At 39.7% G+C, this 23,989-nt stretch overlaps 1 protein-coding gene across 2 annotated transcripts; it reads left to right on the top strand.

Annotated features, from left to right (window-relative positions):
* Positions 1 to 4,132: 4,132 nt before the first annotated feature.
* WDR89 (WD repeat domain 89) lies at positions 4,133 to 22,816 on the top strand. 2 transcript variants are annotated; one of them, XM_032235546.1, is made up of 3 exons: positions 4,133 to 4,254; positions 10,292 to 10,384; positions 21,333 to 22,816. In XM_032235546.1, exon 3 carries the CDS (start codon positions 21,360 to 21,362, stop codon positions 22,506 to 22,508), a length of 1,149 nt encoding a protein of 382 aa, XP_032091437.1. In that variant the 5' UTR covers positions 4,133 to 4,254; positions 10,292 to 10,384; positions 21,333 to 21,359; the 3' UTR covers positions 22,509 to 22,816. The 2 variants fall into 2 exon arrangements, with proteins under 2 accessions (XP_032091437.1, XP_032091426.1); XM_032235535.1 differs by lacking the exon at positions 10,292 to 10,384 and having other exon boundaries at positions 4,135 to 4,254.
* The last annotated feature ends 1,173 nt before the right edge of the window (positions 22,817 to 23,989 follow it).

Raw genomic sequence — 23,989 nt, forward strand, 5'->3', positions numbered from 1 at the left:
GAGGAAGTAGACAAGGCCATGGGAGCGGTGAGTGCCTCCACCTGTTTACTGAACCCGTGTCCCTCCTGGCTGGTCTCCACCAGCAGGGAGGTGACATGTGGCTGGCTCCAGAGGATTGTTAACACCTCTATTCGAGAGGGATCCTCCCCGCACCCTCTAAAGGATGCGGTGGTGAGACCCCTCCTTAAGAAACCTTGCCTGGATCCAGCCATCTTAAACAACTATCGCCCAGTCTCCAACCTCCCATTCGTAGGGAAGGTTGTTGAGGTGGTGGTGGCCTTTCAACTCCGGCAGACCTTGGATGAAGCAGATTATCTGGATCCCTTTCAGTCGGGTTTCAGGCCTGGTTACGGCACAGAAACTGCTTTGGTTGCGCTGATCGATGATCTCTGGCGGGCCAGGGATAGAGGACATTCCTCTATCCTAGTGCTTCTTGACCTCTCAGCGGCCTTCGATACCATCGACCATGGTATCCTTCTGCGACGGTTATGGGAGGTGGGAGTGGGAGGCACCATCTTAAGGTGGTTCTCCTCCTACCTCTCGGACAGGTCACAGTCGGTGTTGGTTGGAGGACAGAGATCGACCCCTAGGCCTCTCATATATGGGGTGCCGCAGGGTTCGGTCCTGTCCCCCCTCCTATTTAATATCTACATGAAGCCGCTGGGTGAGATCATACGCCGGCACGGGATCAAATATCATCAATATGCGGATGATACTCAATTGTATCTGTCCGCCCCGTGCCAACTCAGCGAAGCAGTGGAAGTGATGTGCCAGTGCCTGGAGGGATGCACTCAATCCAGACAAGACCAAGTGGCTATTGATGCTGCCTCCCAAGGATAGTCCAGACATTCCACCTCTTAGCCTGGGGGTGAAATTATACACCCCTCAGAGAGGGCCCACAGTTTGGGTGTCCTCCTGGATCCGCAGCTGACGTTAGAACACCATCTGTTGGCTGTGACCAGGGGGGCTTTTGCCAAGGTTCGCCTGGTGCACCAGTTGCGGCCCTACCTGGACCGGGAGGCACTTCAAATGGTCACTCATGCCCTCGTCACCTCAAGACTGGATTACTGTAACACGCTCTACATGGAGCTGCCCCTGAAGAGTGTTCGAAGACTGCAGTTGGTCCAGAATGTAGCCGTGCGAGCGATATTGGGTGTACCTAGATACACCCATGTTACACCTATTCTCTGCGAGCTGCACTGGCTCCCCATTGGTCTCCGGACGCGCTTCAAGGTGCTAGTCATTACTTTTAAAGCCCTACATGGTTTAGGACCTGGCTACCTGAAAGACCGCTTCCTGCCACTTACCTCCCAACGACCAACAAGATTGCACAGGTTGGGCCTCCTCCGGGTGCCGTCAACCGGACAATGCCGGCTGGCGGCCCAGCGGGGGAGGGCCTTCTCTGTAGCTGCGCCGGCCCTGTGGAACGATCTACCTGTAGAGATCCGGACCCTTACCACTCTCCCGGCCTTCCATAAAGCCACCAAAACCTGGCTGTTCCGGCAGGCCTGGGGCTGTTGATCAATATCCAGCCCCATTTAGACAGAATGGATGGTGTGTAATTTTAATAATTGTATCTTTATCTTAAATTTTTAAATGCTTCTTTTATCTTGCCTGTAAGCCGCCCAGAGTCCCAAGGGAGTGGGCGGCATACAAATTTTATTAAATTGAAAAATTGAAATTGAAAACAACACTAAGAGTGAATGTCAAGTATTTAAACTAAACAAAGAGGTACGGATATGGCCAACAGCAATAGAGCAGCAAGAGCCTGCTGGTATCTCTTGGAAATTATGGTTTGACCAGAAATGCATTTCTGCTAGGACAGAATGGGTGTTCCTTGATTGAGAAACTCCCCAAGCCAGCTATTTAAACAGAAAAGCCATTACAAAAATCCAGTTAAGATAAAAACAAGAAAATCAAAACTGGGAGCAACTTTTTAAAAAAATGCAAGGAATAAGATCACTGCTCTATTTTTGAGGCTAATTACCTGTTCATCACTGAAAAGAATTGGAAGAATTCCATAGAACACTTTATTCTTTCCCTCTTTCCATCTATTGCCCCCTAAATGAGCCTATACATGACTCCCAGTCTACCCTATTTAACAGAATAAGAGTTGGAAAGGACCTTGGGGGTCTTCTAGTCCAACCCCCTGCTTAGGCAGGAAACCCTACAGCACTTCAGACAAATGGTTATCCAATATCTTCCTTAAAACTTCCAGTGTTGGAGCATTCACAACACTGGTGGCCAAGGTGGCGCAGTGGTTAAATGCAGCACTGCAGGCTACTGCTAGATCAGCAGGTCAGCGGTTCAAATCTCACCGGCTCAGGGTTGACTCAGCCTTCCATCCTTCCGAGGTGGGTAAAATGAGGACCCAGATTGTTGGGGGCAATATGCTGACTCTCTGTAAACCGCTTAGAGAGGCCTGAAAGGCCTATGAAGCGGTATATAAGTCTACTGCTATTGCTATATTCTGGAGGAAAGTTGTTCCACTGATTAATTGTTCTAACTGTCCGGAAATTTCTCCTGAGTTCTAAGTTGCTTCTCTCCTTGATTAGTTTCCACCCATTGCTTCTTGTTCTACCCGCAGGTGCCTTGGAGAATAGCTTGACTCCCTCTTCTTTGTAGCAGCTCCTGACATATTTGAACATTGCTATGATGTCTCCCCTAGTCCTTCTTTTCATTAAATTAGACATACCCAGTTCCTACAACAGTTCTTCGTATGTTTTAGCATATGGTCCCCTAATAAATCTTTGTTGCTCTTCTCTGCACTCTTTATAGAGTCTCTACACCTTTTTTACATTGTGGCAACCAAAACTGGATGCAGTATTCCAAGTGTGGCCTTACCAAGGCTTTAAAAAGTGGTATTAACACTTATTTATTTATTTATTAGACTTATATACCGCTTCATAGGGCTTTCAGCCCCCTCTAAGTGGTTTAGAATTTTTTTTAGCAAATTGAGTCAGCAACTTTTTTTTAGCAAATTGAGTTGTGAGCCGCCCTGAGTCCCCCCAGGGAAAAGGGCGGCATACAAATAAAGCATCTCAATCTCTCAATCTCAACTTGCCCCCACAGTCCGGGTCCTCATTTCACCCACCTCGGAAGGATGGAAGGCTGAGTCAACCTTGAGCCAGTGAGATTTGAACCACTGAACTGCAGATCACAGTCAGCTAAAGTGGCCTGCAGTACTGCACCCTAACCACTGTGCCACCTCGGCTCTACATGATCTTGATTCTATCTCTCTGTTTATGTAGCCTAGAATTGTGTTGGCTCTTTTGGCAGCTGCTGCACACTGATCCCCCTTAGTTACTACTATTGAGCGAGGTACCACATTATACCAATTTTGTTTACTACTGGTTCGCTTGTGCATGCACGTACTCCCGCTGCCACAACCAGTTCATCCAATCTGGGCCAAACCGGGAGCAACCCACCGGGAGCAACCCACTGATATATACTGTACTTGTGCATTTTGTTTTTCTTGCCTAAATGTAGAAAATGTAGAATTCATTTATTTGAGCAAAAATATTGAATTTGGAACTAATACAGGGGATCCAAGGGTACTTTTTCAAGAGGCAACTGGACTTTCTTGTTTTTCTTTGAAAACATTTCGCTTTTCATCCAAGACGCTTCTTCAGCTCAGAGCTGAAGAACTAGAGCTGAAGAAGCTTCTTGGATGAGAAGCGAAATGTCTTCAAAGAAAACCCAGAAAACCCAATTGCCTCTTGAAAAAGTACCTTTGGGACAACCATGATCTGGATGACTGAGAATCTCCATAGACATAATAAAGCCCACGCTTAAGCCACTTTTCACCAAGAGGACCACCACAAGGATTTTTGCAAGTGCAGAAATGCTTTTGATTGTCAAGCAAATCTGCGGTGCTGTACAATTGACTCTCAAGCAGATTAGGGGTTTGGAGGGAAAGAAAGACTCTTTAAATCAATTAATAAACATTCCCCCACAGGAAGCATCTGAACGCAGACCGGAAGTTACAGTTATTCTTCTCTTTTCCTTCTTTATCTCTACCGGATTACGGCTTTGGGCCGTGCTTGAAGCGCCCCGCCCCTTTCTTTTCTTGACCTATCAACGCAACATTACGCTACTTTTTGACGCCTGCGCCTTTCCTGCTGGAAGAGCAAGCCAATGGAATTGCTGCGGGAGAGAACGCAGAAGCAGGGGAAAAAACGTTTACCACGCAAGCACGCAAGCACGCAAGCACGTTCGGACGGCACAGAACATTCGTTTTATTCCCTCTAGGAGGTAATCGGCGTTTCTGGTATTTTTTTCCACGTATGAAGGGTGTTTGCTCTCTTATGATAACTTGTGTGTCTATTAATTTTTTTTGAGCCAAAATATTTTCTTCCGGTTTGGAAATATTTTTTTTCTAATGGAAGTTTAACAAAACAACGATTAGAAATCTTAGAGCAAAAGCAAAACAGCTCGGGGTGGGGTGGGGAATGCTATAAATTGAATGCCGGGTCTGAAACGTAAGTTGCTTTTTGCTGCGCATGTTTCTGCTTTTCCTTCTTTCCCCCAATCCGTCAGCTACAAATTCAGGTCGGGATTGCTGAATGTTTTGGGTGCAGAAATCTGCTGCAAAGACAACTTTTCCATCGTTTAAAAGCAGCCTTTTAGTCACAAGCCTACGTCAGATATCAGGTCAGATTTGGGACAGTTGCCTGCCAGGGTACAAATAAATATGAACTGATATCCAGCAACAAAATTTTCTTCCTCCCATTCACGGTTTGCGTAGATGTTAGGTCTGTATGGAATCCTTCCTTAGCTTCTCATTCACTTCCAAACCCCGACCCCTCTTTATTTCCATTAGGATCACCCTGGATCTTTTTTTTTTTTTAGATAGAAGCAAATGGTTAATAAAATGTCTACAATTGCTGTACTTTTTAAAATCATATCTCTCTTGCTCTTTGACCACATAGTTCACAACTGTCACTTTCCTTTCATATACAATATAACTTTCAGACCCATTTTTGCAGCCATCATTCTTTTTATATCCATTTTTTCCTCCTCATTTTGAAGCAAGGGAATTTGTATAGCACCTCTTGGCACTGTTCTTGAAACAGTTGCATTTTTTGCACAATTATGCATTCCATTCTATTAGCTAAAGCGTGATCCAAAAGAAACACACGTTTGCTTTAAGGAGTTGCTTTTAAATGTTATGTGTATGTCCCTGGCATCTTTTTCCTTTCAGATCAAAAATGCTGCAGAGCTTTAGGCTGTTCTTGCTGTCAAAATCATTCTTCCATTCTTTGCAAAAAACTGCTGTGGTTAGGAGTACCTATGGTACAAATCTTTGTAATCTATATGTGACAGTTCTAAATATAATTTTGGAGGTAAAAAATAGATACAATTGGGTAAAGCCTTAATAATGGTTGCTATGGCAAGGACTATTATTGTTATTTCTATTTTTATATTGGATTTAAAAGAAAAACTAGTAGGTGGATTGTAAATTTGAAAATGTTGCTTAATTTGTATTGCTTTTTATGTAAAACAGGATAAAAGTTCTAGCAATTTAAATGAGTAATTTTTTTAAAAAACATAGCATATTTTATTGTTCTATCAATAAAGTGAGATACATGGAAGCAAAAAAATTCCTCAGCTGATAATGACTGAGCATTTTTTCTGACTTAATTTTACTTCCTTTACTTCAAAATAGCAAAGAGAACTCAATTCTTCTTTCTTGTATGGCAGGTATGGGTTTTATGTAAACTTCCAGATGTCCAGCTCCAATTTTTTTGCTTAACCAGCTTAGACAGTAGTGCTGAAGCTTTGAGCACTGCGGTGCACATAACATCTGGAGCATCAAACATTACCTATCCCTATTTTTGAACAAAAGAAAACATTATACTTGGTCCAAATTGCGTAGCTTGATCCAGAGTGATAGATTCCAGGTGCTGAACTTTTGGCTGTAATACTTAGTGCCATCAAGTGGGCTAACTAAGGAATGACATTAACATTCCCATTGAGGGCAATAATGGAAAGAATCTGTCTTGGGGACAACGGCTACAGAGGTAGTTTTCTTTGTAAGACTGCCAGTTGTTTACTGTTGCCTTCTTCAGTGAAGTTGTTTTGACTTCGTAGTCTAATCTATAGCTTTGAGTTTTCTTGATGATCTGGCATTTAAGTGTTAACCTGGTCTAACCCTGCCTCACCATTTTAGTCAAGGAGGCCTTTGTGAAGCACCCAATAATGCTACCAGTAAATCATAGCAATGCAGCATTTAGACATTTTAATTAATGAAATCATTACCCTGATTTCTGGCTGAAGTCTTTGAGGTACCTAGTAAGAAAATGTTGCAAAGTACTGAAAGCTATTCTTTTAAAATGAAGCAACAATAGGCCAGTGGAATAAAAACAACCAGAACTTAATGCTTCTTCCTATTCTCTCTCTTTCACTCCACCCATCCTATTTTCTTAAACTCAGGAAGGAGCGGGGATAGTATTGATTATCACTCTGGAATATGATTTAGAGCAAAGTTTTCTAGAATTCTTATAAATGCATGCATCCTGCATATATGTTGGAACAATACCTGCACATCCTCTAAGGGAGGCCAGTTTGTTGTCAATGTCATCTTCATGGCAGACAGAAGACTCAGATTTACAGTCCTTATCTCCACAAGTGATAGATGGGTCCTTTTCTATATGGGCTCAATCAGATTATCTTATCCTCACCCACTACTGCATGACTCCCTCTACTGTTTTCTGTTGTCCCCAGCAACCTCTGATTAGTATTGAGAATTCTCCAAGCTGAAATTTAAAACATTAAAGCAGAGACTCTTTGCTTCAAGAAGTTTTTTGTTTCTGTAAGTGTGTGTGTGTGTGTGTGTGTGTGTATTAAACACAATTGTCTAGTATGTTTTTGATTTCTATTTTTAGTATTTTAGTATTAAATCTTCATCTTTATCTCTACAGCAGTTAAGAATTGGGTATTTAATTTCAGTCTTCATATCTCGTGAAGGTATGATAAAACCAGTCTGATATAGTGATTAAGATATTGGTCTGGAATTGGACATTCCGATTCAAGGTCATCTTCAGCTCTGGTAGTTCACCAGCCAATCACTTTGGGCCAATATTCTCTTTCATCTTAACCAAACTCACAGAGTTGTTGTGTTGTGAGACTAGGAGGTGACAACATTATATACCATGAGTTATATAAAACGTATATAAAAGAAAGATGGGATATAAATCTTAATAAATATATAGTTTATATAAAATCTTCCTGTGATAAATAATATTTTAAACTCCCAGTTTCCTATATTTTGGTGCTCTTCATCTGCACAGTCAGAGGAGGGCTGCTGGGGGTTCGCAGGGGTTCGGAAGAACCTATAGCTAAGATTCTGTGCAGTTCGGAGAACCCCCAAATCCTCCTCCTGGCTGGCCCTGCCCCGCCCACCCCTCCCAGGAGTCCCCACACGGCCAGTTTTGAATGAAGGTAAATGCAGGGCACGTGAGGAGGCTCGGGAAGGGCAAAAAACGCACCTGCTTGAAATTTGGGAATGTTTCCGGCCTCCAGAGGGCCTGGAGCTTGGGGAGGCCATTTTCGCCCTCCCAGAGGCTCGAGGAAAGCCTCTGGAGCCCAGAGAGGGCAAAAATGCTCTCCCTGCCATGGTACAGGAGACTGACTAGGCCACACTCACCATGGCCACACCCACCCAGCAACTGGGCAGAGCCCCTTGCTAAAAATTTTAAAGCCCACCCCTGGGTATAGTTATATTAATGACCTAAGTGAAGGCGGTGTAGGGATATTTATCAGATCTGCAGATCACACAAAACTAGGAATGGATAACACTTCAGATAGACGAAGTTGGAGGAATGGATATCACTTCAGAATAGACAAATTTAGAGGAATGGATATCACTTTAGAAGAAAAAGGCAAAATTCCAAAAGTTTTGGGCAGGCACAAATAGTGGGCTCAAGCAAGTTGGAAAAAGTTAACAAAGAGAAATCTAAAATTCTGCATCTGGAAAGAAGAAAGGAGAGAAAGAATTAAACAGTGGGGAAGATCTGAGAGTTGGATTAGGAGACCTCCAAGACCTCTTCCAACTTTGTGATTCTGTCATTATATAGATGGTGCTCAAGATAATTGAATTTATTGAAAGAATCACAACAATCATACTCTAAAATAATAGAGGGAAATGTACACATTTTTAACTATGTTCTTTATGTTTTGATTTTTGTGGGAGGATGGTTCTGTGTGGAGAATCGCTATGGTGAAATGGTTGAAAAATAAAACTTTTACTTGAGAAGTTTTTGATTTTGATCTTCCTACAGTGATGACCTTAGAGTCAGCCACAGTTCTCCCCCTCTGCCAGCAAAATGTTTAGGATACAATAATATTTATGATACAATAATGCACATGAGTGTATTTTGAAAGGAACTGCTGTATATCTTTAATATAACATGCAAGCTGTTTTTCAATTGAAAAACGAACTAAAACATTTTAGGGGAAAATACTAAAAATATGCTGACATGATTGCATATATTAAAGATGGAAAAAATTCAGAAGTGATTTATCTTGGTGTGATTTTTGGCCTATCACAACATGCAGTATATGGGATTATAGGGCTAGGCATTAAACTGTTAAACCGTTTTGGTTTTAAGGTCAGAACATCCCTATCCCACAAGGAGGAAAGATGTAATTAGGGTTATTTTATTTTATTTGACAAGAAGCAAATGAGATAAATGTGTGTCTATCAAACAGACCAGGTATCAATAAAGCTGTCAATTGAACAATGTTGGAAGGGGCGCTCATAAAATGGTTCCTGAAAAGATTTCCAATGCTTGGTGTAATTAAATTTTGGATTTACAGTATCTTTTTTTAAAAAATAGATCATACTGCTAGCACACATTACCTGGATAATGAAAGAGAGAAAGATTTGAAGGTGTTCTTGGAAAATATGTGAACTGCTGAACTGTTTCAAAGAAAAGGCCCTTTAAAGCAAAGTAGCCCACGTTCCTCAGACCTTCAAACAATAACATGTGACAATAACATGTGATATTTTAAAGCATGACTCACTTTTCATATTGAAATAATACTTTGGTTGGACGTTCCAACTATCTTGTGATACCCACTCTAATGCACTCATTATATAAGCCAGGTTTCCAAGACAATAAGATCTGAAGAAACAACTGGCAATTGCAATTGACCTTTTATGCCTTTAAGGAACAGCAAGGGTCCCGCCAGCAATTTCTGGTTAGTACATCAGCTTACAAATCCAAGTTTCAAAATTGCTGTTAGTTTTGTTCTGAGTATAATAAAATATACTCAGTGTGATAAAATTTTAACTCAAGAAGACTACAGATAAATATGCATCAATCCATTTATAGCAAATGCAGGTATGTTCAAGCAAACCACTGAAAAACAGAAGGGAGGAATCAGAATGATCAGAAAATTCCAGCAATTTCTAGAATTAGAAAATTCTAGAATTGGGAAAGCAAAAAAATTAAAACAATGACTCACACACATAAGCATGAAATAAAAGAGAAAAGAAATGGAGAGTGGCTTCTCTGAGGAGGGCATATCTAACTGAAACTTAGATCAGAAGTTGTATTCATTTGGATTGTACAAAATATTTAAGCTTAGTTAATTTGAGGAGTTACTGTTGGAGGGTAAGGATGTTTCTGAGGAAGAATCCAGAACCTGTGCGAATCTAACAGTAAAGTTAGAAGCAGTAACCCTTTAAATGAAAGTCCTATAGCACCAGATAAAAAGCAAGTGGTTCTAAGCCACCCAACAACCTGAGAGACGCAGACAGAAAGCTGAGCTATACTGTATTTTTCAGAGTATAAGATGTTCCGAAGTATAAGACACACCTAGCTTTTGGAAATCTGCCTCTGCCTCCCAGCAATTTGCCTCCTTGCAGCAAACAGCAAACAGTACAGAAGATAAACACTATTTGTGGTGTTACATTTCAGACTATACTTGTACAGATGCTGTTAAAATTGATGTGGCTTTCTGGAAGTATACGTTATTCTCTGCTATTTAAAAGAAGATACAATAGCACTGGGCCTCTTCAGTTCAAGCATTTATTTTAAAAAGCTTCTTAATTTTGTTAATTTGTCTAGAACAATAATAAAACAGTCTTTAAAAATAAGTCTAATAATTTGAACATTCCTTAGGCATTTATAGTTATTGACTTACCTCCTTGCGGCAAACAGCAAATAGCCTGTTCCAGTTTAGTCTGATTAGCGTGCACGCAAACATACACACACAAATCTGCCTCAGCCTCCTAGCAATTTGCCTCCTTGGAGCAAACAGCCATTTTCCCTTTCAATTTCAGCACAGGCCTCCAGATGATCAGCTGTTTCAGGCTGCAGCGATTGCCATAGCTTATTGCCGCCTCACGCCGTATTTCCCTGTTTGCTGCAAGAAGGTAAATTGCTGGAAGGCAGAGGCCAAAGGGTGGGGGCTGGTGGGTGGGCGGGGGCTGGTGGGTGGGTGGGGCTACATTCGCACCAACACACCTAAATTTTCACCCTCTTTTAGGGGTGGGAGGAAAGTGTCTCATACTCCAAAAAATACAGTATATACTTAAAGACTTTTTGTGGAAGAAAGATTTACTGGGAAATCAGTATTGTTACTAACCAGATATTTCATAAAGCTGATGCAATTCAGTTGTATGAAAGATAGAAAGTTGTAGCCTCTGAGATAATTGAAATTATCAGTGGAACTCTGGGAAAATTTTTCCTAAAACTTTGTCCACCTCCTTTGATTGGAATGTTTGAATTTAGCTCTAGTTTATTACCTATGTATTCATGAATCTTGGCTTATAATATATCAATATGTATGACAGTGGTCAAATATAAGATTTAAGCCTTTTTGTGTGTGAGTCTGCCCAAATTATACAAACTCTCATGCAAAATTGCAGAAATAGTATATTTGACAGATTTGATAGTATTACAAGATACCGAGATCGATTATCCATTCACTGTTTACACAGGCATCACTGACCATCTGTAGGCTTCAGAGTGCAACTCATAAAGTGCTGCTTTTAAGATGGTCATACGTTAATGTCATGGCTTGGTGCCAGAATACATTCAGGACCATCTCTAGCTGTAACTCATCATTCTCTCTGCTCATTCTCCAGGAGGAGAAGCTTAACATAGTCTCCTTAGTGTGAGGTGTGGTATAGAGACTCAAGGAATCTTTTATGCAATGAACCCCACAGATCAATCTCCTTCTTGAGGTTCAAATTGTGTCTTTTCTGGCAATAGAAAACTGCTGAACACAGCTCTTTTGCACAGCAAATAATTGGAACCTTGTAAGTTACATTGTCTAGAACCATGGACTATTTCTCCCTTTCCCCTTTCTACATTATATGTTGTGTTGCTTTGTGCATTTTATTATGTTTTTTTTATTGTGAACTACTGAGGGTCAGTTGAGCTATGGTGCACAAAACAAATAGATAAGTATCATAAACCATGAGAGATTTCTTGCAAATGTGTGAGACCCTAGTGTGGAGATACGTTTATATTTTTAATCCCAACAGCTAATTATGATGCTGAAGTACAAAAATTCATCAAAGTCTCAGTTCTGGTAGGACAATGTATCACTAATCTGGATTAACCCTTCCTCCATCTCTTATTGTGATATTAAAAGTCTACATCATACTAGTTCTTCCCATAATATGCACCAATTCAAGTGTCACTCTGGGCAGCTTCTACAAGTAAAAGTATTTTGGATAGCTGGAGTGCTCTGATCATCCAGGCAAGGCAGAAAGAAGCCAGACAGAAGAACAAGGAAATGTGCTTTATAGGATTCTGATGAATAATTTTAGTTGTCTAGTCATATTTATTTTAATTAAATAAGCATTCATCCGTGCAAGAACAAAAGTTTTTCTAAGAAAACATTAATGTTTTTCAGGTGAGGCATAGCATGTTCTGGCTTTTTACTGTAAAAACAGTGTCTCTGAAGGCAGGGACTCCATCCTGTGGTTTTTATATGTTCTGGAATTTTAAAAAAGTTAACCTCAGTTACTGATTGCTGCTGAATGTTACAAAAATTAAATCCGAAATGAACAATTTTGTGTTTATTATGAAAATGTTTTACAATTCTAATTTAATTCATAACCGAAACAGGACTCACAAAGCATTATATGTTCCTATATGGACTTAAATTGTTTTAGTAAATATTAATCACATACAAAGAAATCCAGATATGTCCATTGATTTGAAATGATTTTTAATTGACCTCAATTAAAATTTAGCAGTCATCCAATGAAGCTAATTGGCAGAAGATTTAGAATAGAAAAAGAAAGTATTTTTATATAGCAAATAATTAATCTGTGGAATTCCTTTACCAGAAGATGTCATGATCTCCTCAAATTGTATAGCTTTAAAAGTGGTTGGAGGTAACTCATGAACTATCAACTTGCATATATCTTCTGGGATAGTTGCAAGGGGATAACCCTGGGAGGGTTATATCTGTGGCTCTTGGTAGTGAGGACTATGATAGAGACAGTTGGTGATGCAGTGTAAAAAATGAAATGGTAGACCTTGGTAGAGCTGTTCTTCCATTTTCTTACTCGGCTGCTGATTTAAGAGCCGAGGTGGCGCAGTGGTTAAATGCAGCACTGCAGGCTACTTCAGCTGACTGCAGTTCTTCAGTTCAGCGGTTCTAATCTCACCGGCTCAGGGTTGACTCAGCCTTCCATCCTTCTGAGGTGGGTAAAATGAGGACCCGGATTATTGTTGGGGGCAATATGCTGACTCTGTAAACCGCTTAGAGAGGGCTGAAAGCCTATGAAGCGGTATATAAGTCTTTTAAAAAAAGTTCCCCCCCCCTTCCAGAACGGGAAGACAGGTGAGGTCTAGGAAGAATGATAGAAGAACATATAGTCATTGCATGATTACCTGAACTAAATGGGGGATTGAGATGATACAAGGCAGGCAGCTTCTTGAGTTTCAGTGCCATTTTGTGATACAGTAGGCTAGTAGGTGATGAAAGCCTTTATATTTAAATACGACAAGTTGACAATGAACCTCAAAGATGCTGGAAAGCCAGGACAAAGACTCAGAAAGGAAGAGAAAGTTGTAATAAGAGCAGCATGAAAGAAACTGAAGCAAACTTTCAGAATGAAGTGAAAAGGAACGATGCTTGTTAGTAACTGAGAGAATCAGTAACAGTCAACTGTGTTGCGTGAACTCATGCCCGTTCTTGGCAAACATGAATAAACCTTGGTATAAATACAAAACATTCTGCTTTTTTGTGGGGGTTGCTCTTGGGTGGTTACATGGACCACTGACATTGCTCTCGGGGATGTGGAAACCATTGTAAAATCTCATCATTGCCAAAGTATTCTCTTTAAGTGGAGGAGGAAGAATGTAATTTATGAATCACTAGTCTATTTTTGAAAACCTTGTAGGATTAAATGACTCATAGGTCTCTTTTTAGCTTAAGAAATGGTGCTTATATCCAGTGTGTCAAACATTGAACATTACAATGTTTGATATTCCACTATCATTAAAGATCGCTTGGGCAGGTTTTTAGACCTTTTGGAGATGGTTTCCTAGTCCTTTAGTACTTTTAATATGCTCTTAAACAAAACAGTCCTTTTCATCTGTTTTTCAAATGACAATTGAATATTGGAATTAATTGCTGTCATTTTGTGTAACTTTTGAGAACTGGCTAAAAGCTAGATGCCATCTTCTCTGCATTGGAAATCTCTTTCTATAGAAAATTTCTCATTCTCTCATTTTTTCAGCCATGGTTTTATATTGCATGTGAATCCTCCCAGTCCTTGTTTCTTTAGATATCTTTGTAATAGTTTCTAAACCACTACGAGTTTACGGAGGTTTCTGTTGTGAAAGTTGTGTTTGGTTATCTAGAGCCACAAAATATGGAGATAGCCATGAGATTGGCTTTAAAACGGGTTAGGAGAATTTCATGGAAGACAGACCTGTCAGGACGATCAATTTTCAAGACACAGTGTTACCTGTGGGAGGCGGTATAGCTCCAAATTCTAGTTGCAGGGGACTAGCCACTCCTCCTGCCTTGAACAGGCCAGAGGCATCTAGTTAGCCGCTATGAATGAATGAACTAGGAATGGAAGAAGACAAAGAGCTTGCAATGTCCTTGGAGCTTCAACTTGGAATGGAAGGTAAATATGCCTCTCTTTGTCTCTGGCTTTCTGCACAAATTATGTAGCATGAGGTTAGATGAAGAGCTGAATTAATCTGGAACACAGAAATGTTTCCAAAGAACATAATCCAGCAAAGAAAAAAAAACTCCTACATGAATCTTATTATGCTGTTGTTTGCTTTATTGCGTATTTTTTACATCACTGGAGAAAAAGGCACATCAATATAATGACTCTGTTATATCGTCTTTTTGTGCTAAACCAAAAAGTTTTTTTTCCTTGAGACTGACATTTTAAGATCATGATTTTATGAAATAAGAAAATATCCCAAGTTTATAGATGCTTCAAATCTGCATTGCTAATTTCTGCTAGTAGGAAGTGTCCTAACTCATAATGTCCTACTATGCATGGAGAACCACGATTTTGTACATTTTCCCACAAATGTTAGGTCCCTTTTCAGATTCTCCCTTCATAGTGTAGCAGCAACTTCCTTTTAAGAAGATCAAGAGTTGCTGGCTACTCCAGTGATTTATTTTTAACCAGATTGCTTATTTAACTAAGATTTCATTCCTAAAGAGGCAGAGAATTTTGATTTCAACAGTTGACATTTTTCCACATGTCCAAAACAAGATTCAGTGAAATGTTAATGGCTGATAAAAATGCAGCATGACTGGCTATTCCTCCATTGTTTGGGCTGTTGGTTTTCCTATAAAAGGCGGTACCCTCGAAGTGTAAATATTGCTCTAGAAAACATAGAAATGATTCTTTTTTACCTAATACAATAGCAATCTGGGAAAGTTCCAAAAAAATTTTCAGGTAACCCAAGCTTCTTAAGGCTTCTGACTGTTGAAAGCTCACTTTTCTTCCTTAAATTAAAACTGAAAGTAGATTTCCCTGTTCAAATTGTATTTTGAAGTCTTGTAAGTCACAGTAACATTTCCAACAAATGAATTTAATGTGAGACTGTCTTGCTCAAAGCTTGAACAATTTGTTTGGGAACCTAAAAGCATTCACTATTTTGGGGGAGCTGATGGCACCGGGTCTCCAGGATATGTCCTCTATTCTTTTCCTCTTTGCAATTGGGCGATTTCAAAATGAAGCAATGAATTTCAGTCACCCATGGATTCATTGTAGAGGAATGTCAGTAGGAATGAACATCTTGTTAGGTTTTTTGGTTTAAATTGTGAGCACTGGAGTCTAATTCGTTCCAAAGCAGGAAGCAAGTTTAATTTGAACATGAAAGTCAATATTGTTCCTTCAATTTCCAACAAGCACTTTGTTGATCTAGAAAACATATCTTATAATAAAAAGTGTTCCTCAGTTAGTGCTGATATTTAAAAAACATATTTCTCTGCTAAGCACCTCCCCATTACATTCAAGTGATTAATACTTTATGCACTAATTGATCTCTTTACCAAAAATTACAACGTGCTTCACAGAACGCCTTGAAACGTACGATTCATCATATTGCAGTTAAGGGGGCTGAGGCGAAGAGAGCATCTTGCTTAGAACTATTGAGAGTCAAACCCCAGACTTTCATTACTCAGCTGTCATGTAGCTTACATCCTCTGCTTTTTCACTTTGAGCCTTTCGGGTGTTTAGGAGTATAGTTCCATCAATCCCAGCCACAGCAGCCAATATGTAGGCAGGCCTGGAATTATAGTACAGAATACTTGAGGCAATAATCAGGAAATCTATGGTAAGTGGTTTGAGTGTGTTACCCTGCCCAATATTTGGTTTCTCCCGAGTATCCTAGATAGATAGTCCTCAACTTACGACCACAATTGAGCCCAACATTTCTGTTGATAAGTGAAACATTTGTTGAGTTTTGCCTTATTTTACAACCTTTCTTGCCATAGTTGTTAAGCGAATCACTGTGGTTGATAAGAGACTGACCTGGTTGTTAAGTGAATCTGGGTTTTCTATTGACGTTGTCAGAAGGTTGTAAAAGGTGATCCCTTGACCTTGAGACACAGCAATGATCGTAAGTATGAACCAGTTGCCACACACCTGAGTTTTGATCACATGTTCATGGGGATGTTGCCAAGATTGTAACTCTGAAAAACGATCCGAAGTCACTTTTTTCCGTTGTAATTTTGAATAGTCACTAAATGAACTGTTATAAGTAGAGGACTACCAGTATCCATTTCACGCTTTGATGCAGATAGTTCTGTTGAGAAAACAAACCCCAGAAATGTATGCCCCATTTATTTGGATGGCATATTGGTGTTCTTTGGGGACACCCCCCTCAAATTCCTAAGGAGGAAAATGTCCTCACGACTGAGCTAGTACAGGCAGAAATCATTTGGCAACTAAGGACAAATCTACAATTGCTGTAGTGTGTGGAGGGGGACAATTACAGAAAAGCCTTTACTGGAACATGCATTTTTCTGTGTAAAACTTCTTCAGTGTTTTTCCTTCTCCTGATCAACCCTGGTTTTGGAATTTTCTCTCTGGCAAGCTAAAGGATAGGGAGGTAAGGAACCAGGCCACGCGTGCTGGAATTCTAGGGAAGAAATGATGACTTGTTCTCCATACAACTTATGAAGGGAAAAATACATTGAGAATTATGTGTCAGTGATACTGGTTTGAGCCATCTAAAGAGCAAACCACTCTTTGGTTTTGAAATGAAAGGGTTTCAAAATGCTTGGTTTGGGTTATTTTTCTATAAACCGCTTTATAGTTCAAAGCGAAATGTAGTCCATGAGGGAAATTAAATTACCTAATGAGGGTTCTTAACTATCTATTAAGGTTTACCAAAAATGCCTTGTACAGCAAATGCTAAATTTGCAAGAGAGTGTACCCGATGACTATCATTAAGTGTTGTACCTTATGATTTTTGATGAATGTATCTTGTCTTTTTATGTACACTGAGAGTATATGCACCAAAGACAAACTCCTTGTGTGTCCAATCACACATGGCCAATAGAGTTCTAGTCTATTCTATTTTGGGGTATGGGCATATGTGTGTGCGCATCAGAGGTGGTATTCAGCAGGTTCTGACCAGTTCTAGAGAACTGGTAGCAGAAATTTTGAGTAGTTTGGAGAACCAGTAAATATCACCTCTGATAGGCCCTAGAGTGGGGTGGGAAATTTTGCAATATCCTTCCCCTGGAGTGGGGTGGGAATGGAGGTTTTACAGTATCCTTCCCCTGCCACACCATACCCCCCCAAGCCACGCCCACAGAACAGGTAGTAAAATTTTTTGAATCCCATCACTGGTGTACATCTGTTCCTTTTGAAGGATAACAGAAGCAGCAGCACTTTTGAAGCACTCAGGATTACTGAATAAGATTTAGGAGCTGGGCAGTGTTTTGTGATGCTTTTGCCCGATGAAGATTTAGGCTGAGGTCAGTTTAGCCTTGGTGGCCAGTATGACAAGAGGGATTTTCAGTAGAATTGCTTCTAAAAAAAAGTCCCAAGCCGTTGTAATTGTGCTGTGCAGAATTCCTGGGATGTAGAAAACTAACTTTGTGGACAGCCTTGTGATGGGACTTTATTAGATTTTTAAAATCCCACTTTTATTATTTATAAGTAATTCAGGTAGCGAAGATGCTTAATATTCCTTCCTCCTACTATTTCCCATAACCACAACCATTTGAGGTGAAGTGGGCTGAGAGAGTGATTGGCTTAAAGTCACCCAGCCAGATTTCATGATCTCATGGTTTCTAGTTTGAGGCCTTAAGTAATAGACCAAACTTTACTTAAGAAGTCATTGATTGGGGTTATTTGTAATTTGGAGATAGCTTTTCCTTCTGTTTTTGTGTTTATTTCTGGAATTGTGTTCTAGTTAGGCTGAGCGAGCATATATATGCTTCGAAAAGAAAAGTCAAACAAATGAGTGAGCAGGACAATCTTAATTATCTTGCTACTTAATTGCTGTAGATGCGGCCTCCTGAATTGCTCATATTAATAACAGAGCAGCTTCAAACATTTGCATCATTTTCTTTTCTCTTTCCAAAGCAAAAATAATAATATTCAAGTTGAATTGTCAATGAAGGATCTCAGTAACAATATTGAAATACTAAGTTGGCTTGAATAATATTTTTCACAAGGTTGCATATATTTTGAGAACGATTAGGCCACTTTGTGTGTCATCTTCATATGTGCAAAGATACATACATGTATGCAGATTAAAAAAACTTATTACAAGCAGATTAGATTTTTGGAGGGTGTAGATCTATATTTGAATAATTCAGGGCCCTCTGGATTCTGACATGAGAGTATTTCTTAAGCTCTTTGTTTGACAACAGTGAAGAACAAATCTTAGCTTTGTGTTAAAAATCAATAAATTGATGGCTCGCAACCCAGCTGTGTGTGGATGTGTCCCAATTTCTCTTAAGTATGGCATGCACATGCTCCAACAACCTCTTTCATTTGCCCTTCTCAGGTTACTTTTTATTTTATCTGAACTGATCTTTCTGTATCTGAAGTACCTTCAAATTAGAGACGTACAATGTTCAACACTGAGCAGGTAAAATAACTATTTTTGGCCACACTGACAGCATTTTTTCTTGTCAGCATGAGGTCTTCCTCAGTACAAGTCGAAAGTCATCATGTGCACCGAGCCATATGTGAGATGGATTGTTGTTCTCCACATTCACATCAAGTGTCCTCCATGGGGAAGCTCCATTTTCTTAGATTGCCCTTTGGTCTTCCTATCCTGGTGTACAGTCTATTTAGCTATTTCCATTCAGGCCAAGCTTATTCTTGAACAGGTGGTAGACAGTCATGTGGTTTTGCCAAATTGCCTGATAGATCGTTTACTGTATTAAAAAATAAAATAGATGCATTTGTGGTATATTTATTTATTGACTCGTGTAAAAACATTGAGCCTATTAGATATTAACAAAAACGTTTTTCATGAAAAACCTGTATGTTTTTTAACAAATAAAAAATAACAAAGAGTACTGTTGTTTCAATTGTTTGCAAATGTGTTCAATATCTGGCAAAGAATTTTGCTTTTATGGACACCTGAAAAGGGCTTTGGACAGCACCCCCCCCCCCCCAACAGGGTTCCTTAGACCACAGTTTAATAAACACTGGTCTACAATGATTAGCTCTAACAATGTCCAAGTAGTGTTTTCTCCCTGAAGCTGTGATAGTTTTGCTAGGGATACAAGCTTTCATTGACCAACTGTCAGTAGGTAGCAAGAACAATCTGCCATTTATTGGCAACCTTAGGCCTCTATGGGCATACCCTTTTCCTCTAATCTCTGAGCATTGTTCCTTAAGGCCAATCTGCTTTCAGTTCTTTCAAGCCAAATCCCCCCTACTCCCATAATATCACAGCAATGGCTAGCTGTACTTATGGTGGTGCTGAGGTTGTATGGTGAAGCCGCTTCACAGAGCACACCCTCAGCTGCTATTTTGGCTCTTGTAGAAGAGCACTAGCCTGTGTTCCGAAGCAACCTGAGCAACAATTTGTAGGTAAGTTGCAATCATCTTGTGAAGCCGGAGAGACCGATCTGCGCTTGTCCTCCTATCTTGTCAGTCATTGTCAAGAGCCGAGGTGGCGCAGTGGTTAGGGTGCAGTACTGCAGGCCACTTCAGCTGACTGTTATATGCGGTTCAGCGGTTCTAATCTCACTGGCTCAAGGTTGACTCAGCCTTCCATCCTTCCGAGGTGGGTGAAATGAGGACCCAGACTGTGGGGGCAATATGCTGACTCTGTAAACCCCTTAGAGAGGGCTGAAAGCCCTATGAAGCGGTATATAAGTCTAACTGCTATTGCTAGTGCTATTGTTTGGGCTGCCACCTATTCAAGCCAACGCAGATCACTAAGCAGGAAATAGGCTCAGAGACCTAGGGGGTAAAGAATCCTCTTGTGCCTTTTACCCACCAATTCTGTTAGCCTAGGCAGCTAATTTCTGGCTGGGAGAGATAGAAAACGAATGGGGAGTGAATCCTGATGGATAGCTTACTGTAAAGACTTAGTCATCTGTCAAAATCATTGCCCATCATAGCACTGCTGTGAAGAATAGCAGATGGTTTTCCTGCCTGCTGGTGGTGTTGAGAAGGGGGTGGATGGCATCGTTCTGTGGCAGGGGAATTTGCCTTGATGGACTTGGGATGATGCAATGGTTGCAAGATTAAAAGTCCCCCTCTTGACAAAAAAAATCAGGCTCAATGTCACACAGACATTGAGAAACTTCATGCCTGATTAAAGTACATGTCTGTCTTAACATCTGAAAACGTAAAAGGGCAGAAGTGTTAAGTAATGGAGGAAGAAGTTTGGCATTCCTGGAGGTTTCCTACAGTGTGAATGAAACACTCTATGTGTCAAGGGAGAAAAGTAACATATACATCGATAATTAGTAAGGTCATCATTTTTTCGTGTGATTGTGCAGTGTTGATGGAAGATTTCTCATATTTTCTTCTTGAGTTCTCAAGGCCTGGTCAAAACTATTTTTTCATCTCCCTGTCAGTGGACAATGATATGTCATATGACAGCTAATACTGATTGTATTCAGTTTCACAATTATAAATATACTTGTTCATTATTTCAGTTAAATTGCTTTGCAGAAGTTGAGCTACAAATATAACCTGTGGCCTAGCAATTTAAGGTCCATGGGCCATATCTGATTTTGAAGATATTTTATTTGGTTTCTAAAAGTTCCACCCAATTTAAGTCAGGCTGTGATAAAGATTTCATTCATTGGATAAATGGGAAGTGTTACAAATTTGACTAGTCCTATTTTTATTGCAGTTTTTGTGTGGTAATTAATATTAGCCACATTGTAGGATGTATAGATTTGGATTGGACTATACCACACTAGTCTGGGCTGGAAGTTGGATTTTTTTATTCAACTTCTCAATCTAGGGCTGAGAGAGTATTTGACCAAAGTCATAAAGACAGCTTTTCTGCCTCAGGGAGGACTACAGTCTGAATTTCCCCACTCTCCCCTTGTTGAGCATCGTAATCACTACCATACACATGTACATGCATATATATCAATATCTGGCCCCAGTCAGGCCAGCTTCAGAGTTGACTGTCTATCTGTTGTGATAGTCGTTTACAACCCTGTGCTATCCAAATGAGATGGTAGCATGTCTGACAGGTGCTGGGATGTGGAAGACCATGCCATGCTTTGCTTTATAATGCCAAACTTTTATGGGACGCTGATAGTCCTCTGAATTCTTATGCACTCAGTAATGAATGGCCCTCAGATTTAGAGAAATTGTCTATTCATGTATAAAGCATTAAAGGAAGGATAATTATCTTTATCTTTATTTATTGCAGACCTTTACTTTCCTGGATGCAGCTCTAATGTCAGTTGCCATGGAGAAGATCAAGGAACAGTTTTCTAGCCTTCAAATAGCAAAACGGTGTTCACTACCAGAAGACCCATCTTACTTATTGGACATAGATATTTCAAGAGCAGAAGGCAGCAATTTAGTGGCTGTTTCCTGCTCCAATACATCAATCAGAGTTTACAACAGGGAGACATTGTGCTTGCTACAAGAATATAATAGCCCTCCTGCATTGCTAAGTGATGTCAGATTTGCACATACAAATGAAAATATATTATTTTCAGCTGGCAGTGATGGATCATTGAAGTGTTGGGATATTCGTTCATCTGCCGTGAAGCCTGTACAGTTGTTTTCTGGCTCTCCTTCCAATGTTTTCATTAGCTGTGATATAAGCTGCAATGACCTTGTAGTATGTGCTGGCACAGAAAAAGTGAAAGAAGATGCATTCATAATGTTCTGGGATGCGAGAGGCTGCCCAAACAGTGCCTCTTCTAGCAAAAAGCCACTAGGTGTCTATTCAGAGTCTCATAACGATGATGTTACTAAAGTATGTTTTCATCCCAACAAACCACATTTGCTTGCTTCAGGCTCAACTGATGGATTGGTAAATGTGTTTGATATTAACAAAGACAAGGAAGAAAATGCTCTGGTTTCCACTTGTAACTCTGATTCTTCCGTAAGTTTTATTGGATGGGCTGGAAAAGATTATTGGCAGGTTTACTGCATGACACACGATGAAGGGTTTTGTTATTGGGATCTTGCTGAGCTGGATTCTGAAAAGTCAACTACATTATTACATATTCCAGACGTCAGAGAAGTAGAAAATATCAAACTGGATTACTTAATTGGGGGTGTTTATCATGAACAAGTGGACAAGTTGTTTGCATTTGGAGGGATGTCAACAGGAAGCATTTGTCTCGTAGAGTGTTGTGCTCAAGGACTGAATTCTGTGGGAATACTTCAGGGAGGACACTCTGCTACCGTTCGTTCCTTCTGCTGGAATATGGTTGATGATTCTCTATTTACAGGAGGAGAGGATGCAGAGTTGTTGCTATGGAAACCAGGAGCGGTAGAAAAAGCTAAGAAGACTTCTCTGAAAGCGGCTTCCTCTGTCAATCAGCAAACAAAAGTTCATCAACATTCCTTGCAAACAAAAAAAAAGTAAAGAAATGAAGAGTTCCATTTTTAATTCTTCTAAAGAGGTCTGTGTGTATGTGCGTGTGTGTGTGTAGAACACAAAAGAGCGGTTGAAATTTAAAGGCAATTAAATATGGTAACTGTTGTGTAGACTAAAACCTATTTTATTTTGCACAAAAATGTATGCTGTAATAAATTTGTTTCTATAGTGCAGCGATACTTTTCCTGCTTGTATGAATTGATGTTTCAAAAAGCTATAGTTTTAAGTTTATGCTTTCACCCTGAATATGTTTACCCATTCAATTGAAACCAATAGGGTCCAATTGGGTAGGATTGATCGTTCAGTACAACAAATATACACAAGAATGTTTTACTATACATATACATATATATTAATACATATACATATACATATATATTAATCATATATATGATTAATATATATCATATTAATCATATATAATCACATATACATATACATATATATTAATCATATATGGCATAGGGCCTGGCTACCTATAAAACCTGTTTCGTCTCACCACATCATCCTGTCCCACTCATTCAGGCAGGGAAGGCATGCTACAGATGGGATCAAGGAAGAGGGCCTGTGTTGTGGCTGCCTCTACTTTGTGGAACATCTTGTCTTCAGAGGTGAGGGAAGCCCTTAATCTCTTGGCCTTTCACAAAGGGTTAAAATCTGGCTGTGTAGTCTTGCATAGGGGACACAGTCCCACACAGCCATGGGGCTGATTGGCCTTATGAGAACCCTCCTGCCTATATTAACATCTTTTAGTCTCTCCATCTTTTGTAATGTTATAATGTTTTACATTTTTAATTGTTTTTATCTTAAATTAGATGGTTTTTAATGTTTTATTATACTGATTAAATTGTACATCACCCAGAGCCCCTTTATGGGGGAGATGGGTGGTTAAGAAGTTTGATATGTATATAAGTAAATGTTGCTTACTTGTAGTTTTACTTGTGTGTTTCAATGAACTGCATTTTTGCAAATCAATACAATATTGATACATTAAGGGAGGTGGGACTTGAAGCAGCCTTGATGTGTAATTGTGAAGAAATTGCAGCAGAGAACTTGGTCCACAGGCCATATTTGAGGAAAAATAGACTTAAGTTTTATCTCAATAATCTTAAAAAACGGAGTCAATACTGAGGAGGAGGAGGAGGAGGAAGAACTGCTTAAATAACCCGATAAAGCAGACTACCCATGTCACCCATCAAAAGAGATCAAATTAGTTAGAGAACAATCATGGTACTTGAGGATACCTAAAATGAGACGTGAATTGTAATTAGATTATATTGTAATGTCCATTCCCAGGTTCTATAAAATGTTACCTTTATTCTGGTTTGAAATACATTTTGATTGAAGATGGTAAAAGAATTGTAACTCTCTGGAAAAAGAATAATTTGGAGGTAAAATAAATGCTGTTGTGTATTTAGTAACAGAGTGTTTTTGTTTGTTGTGTAGTCATCTAGATCAGTGGTCCCCAA

Source organism: Thamnophis elegans, chromosome 1 (assembly GCF_009769535.1).
Source record: "Thamnophis elegans isolate rThaEle1 chromosome 1, rThaEle1.pri, whole genome shotgun sequence".
Classification (NCBI taxonomy): Eukaryota; Metazoa; Chordata; class Lepidosauria; order Squamata; family Colubridae; genus Thamnophis; species Thamnophis elegans.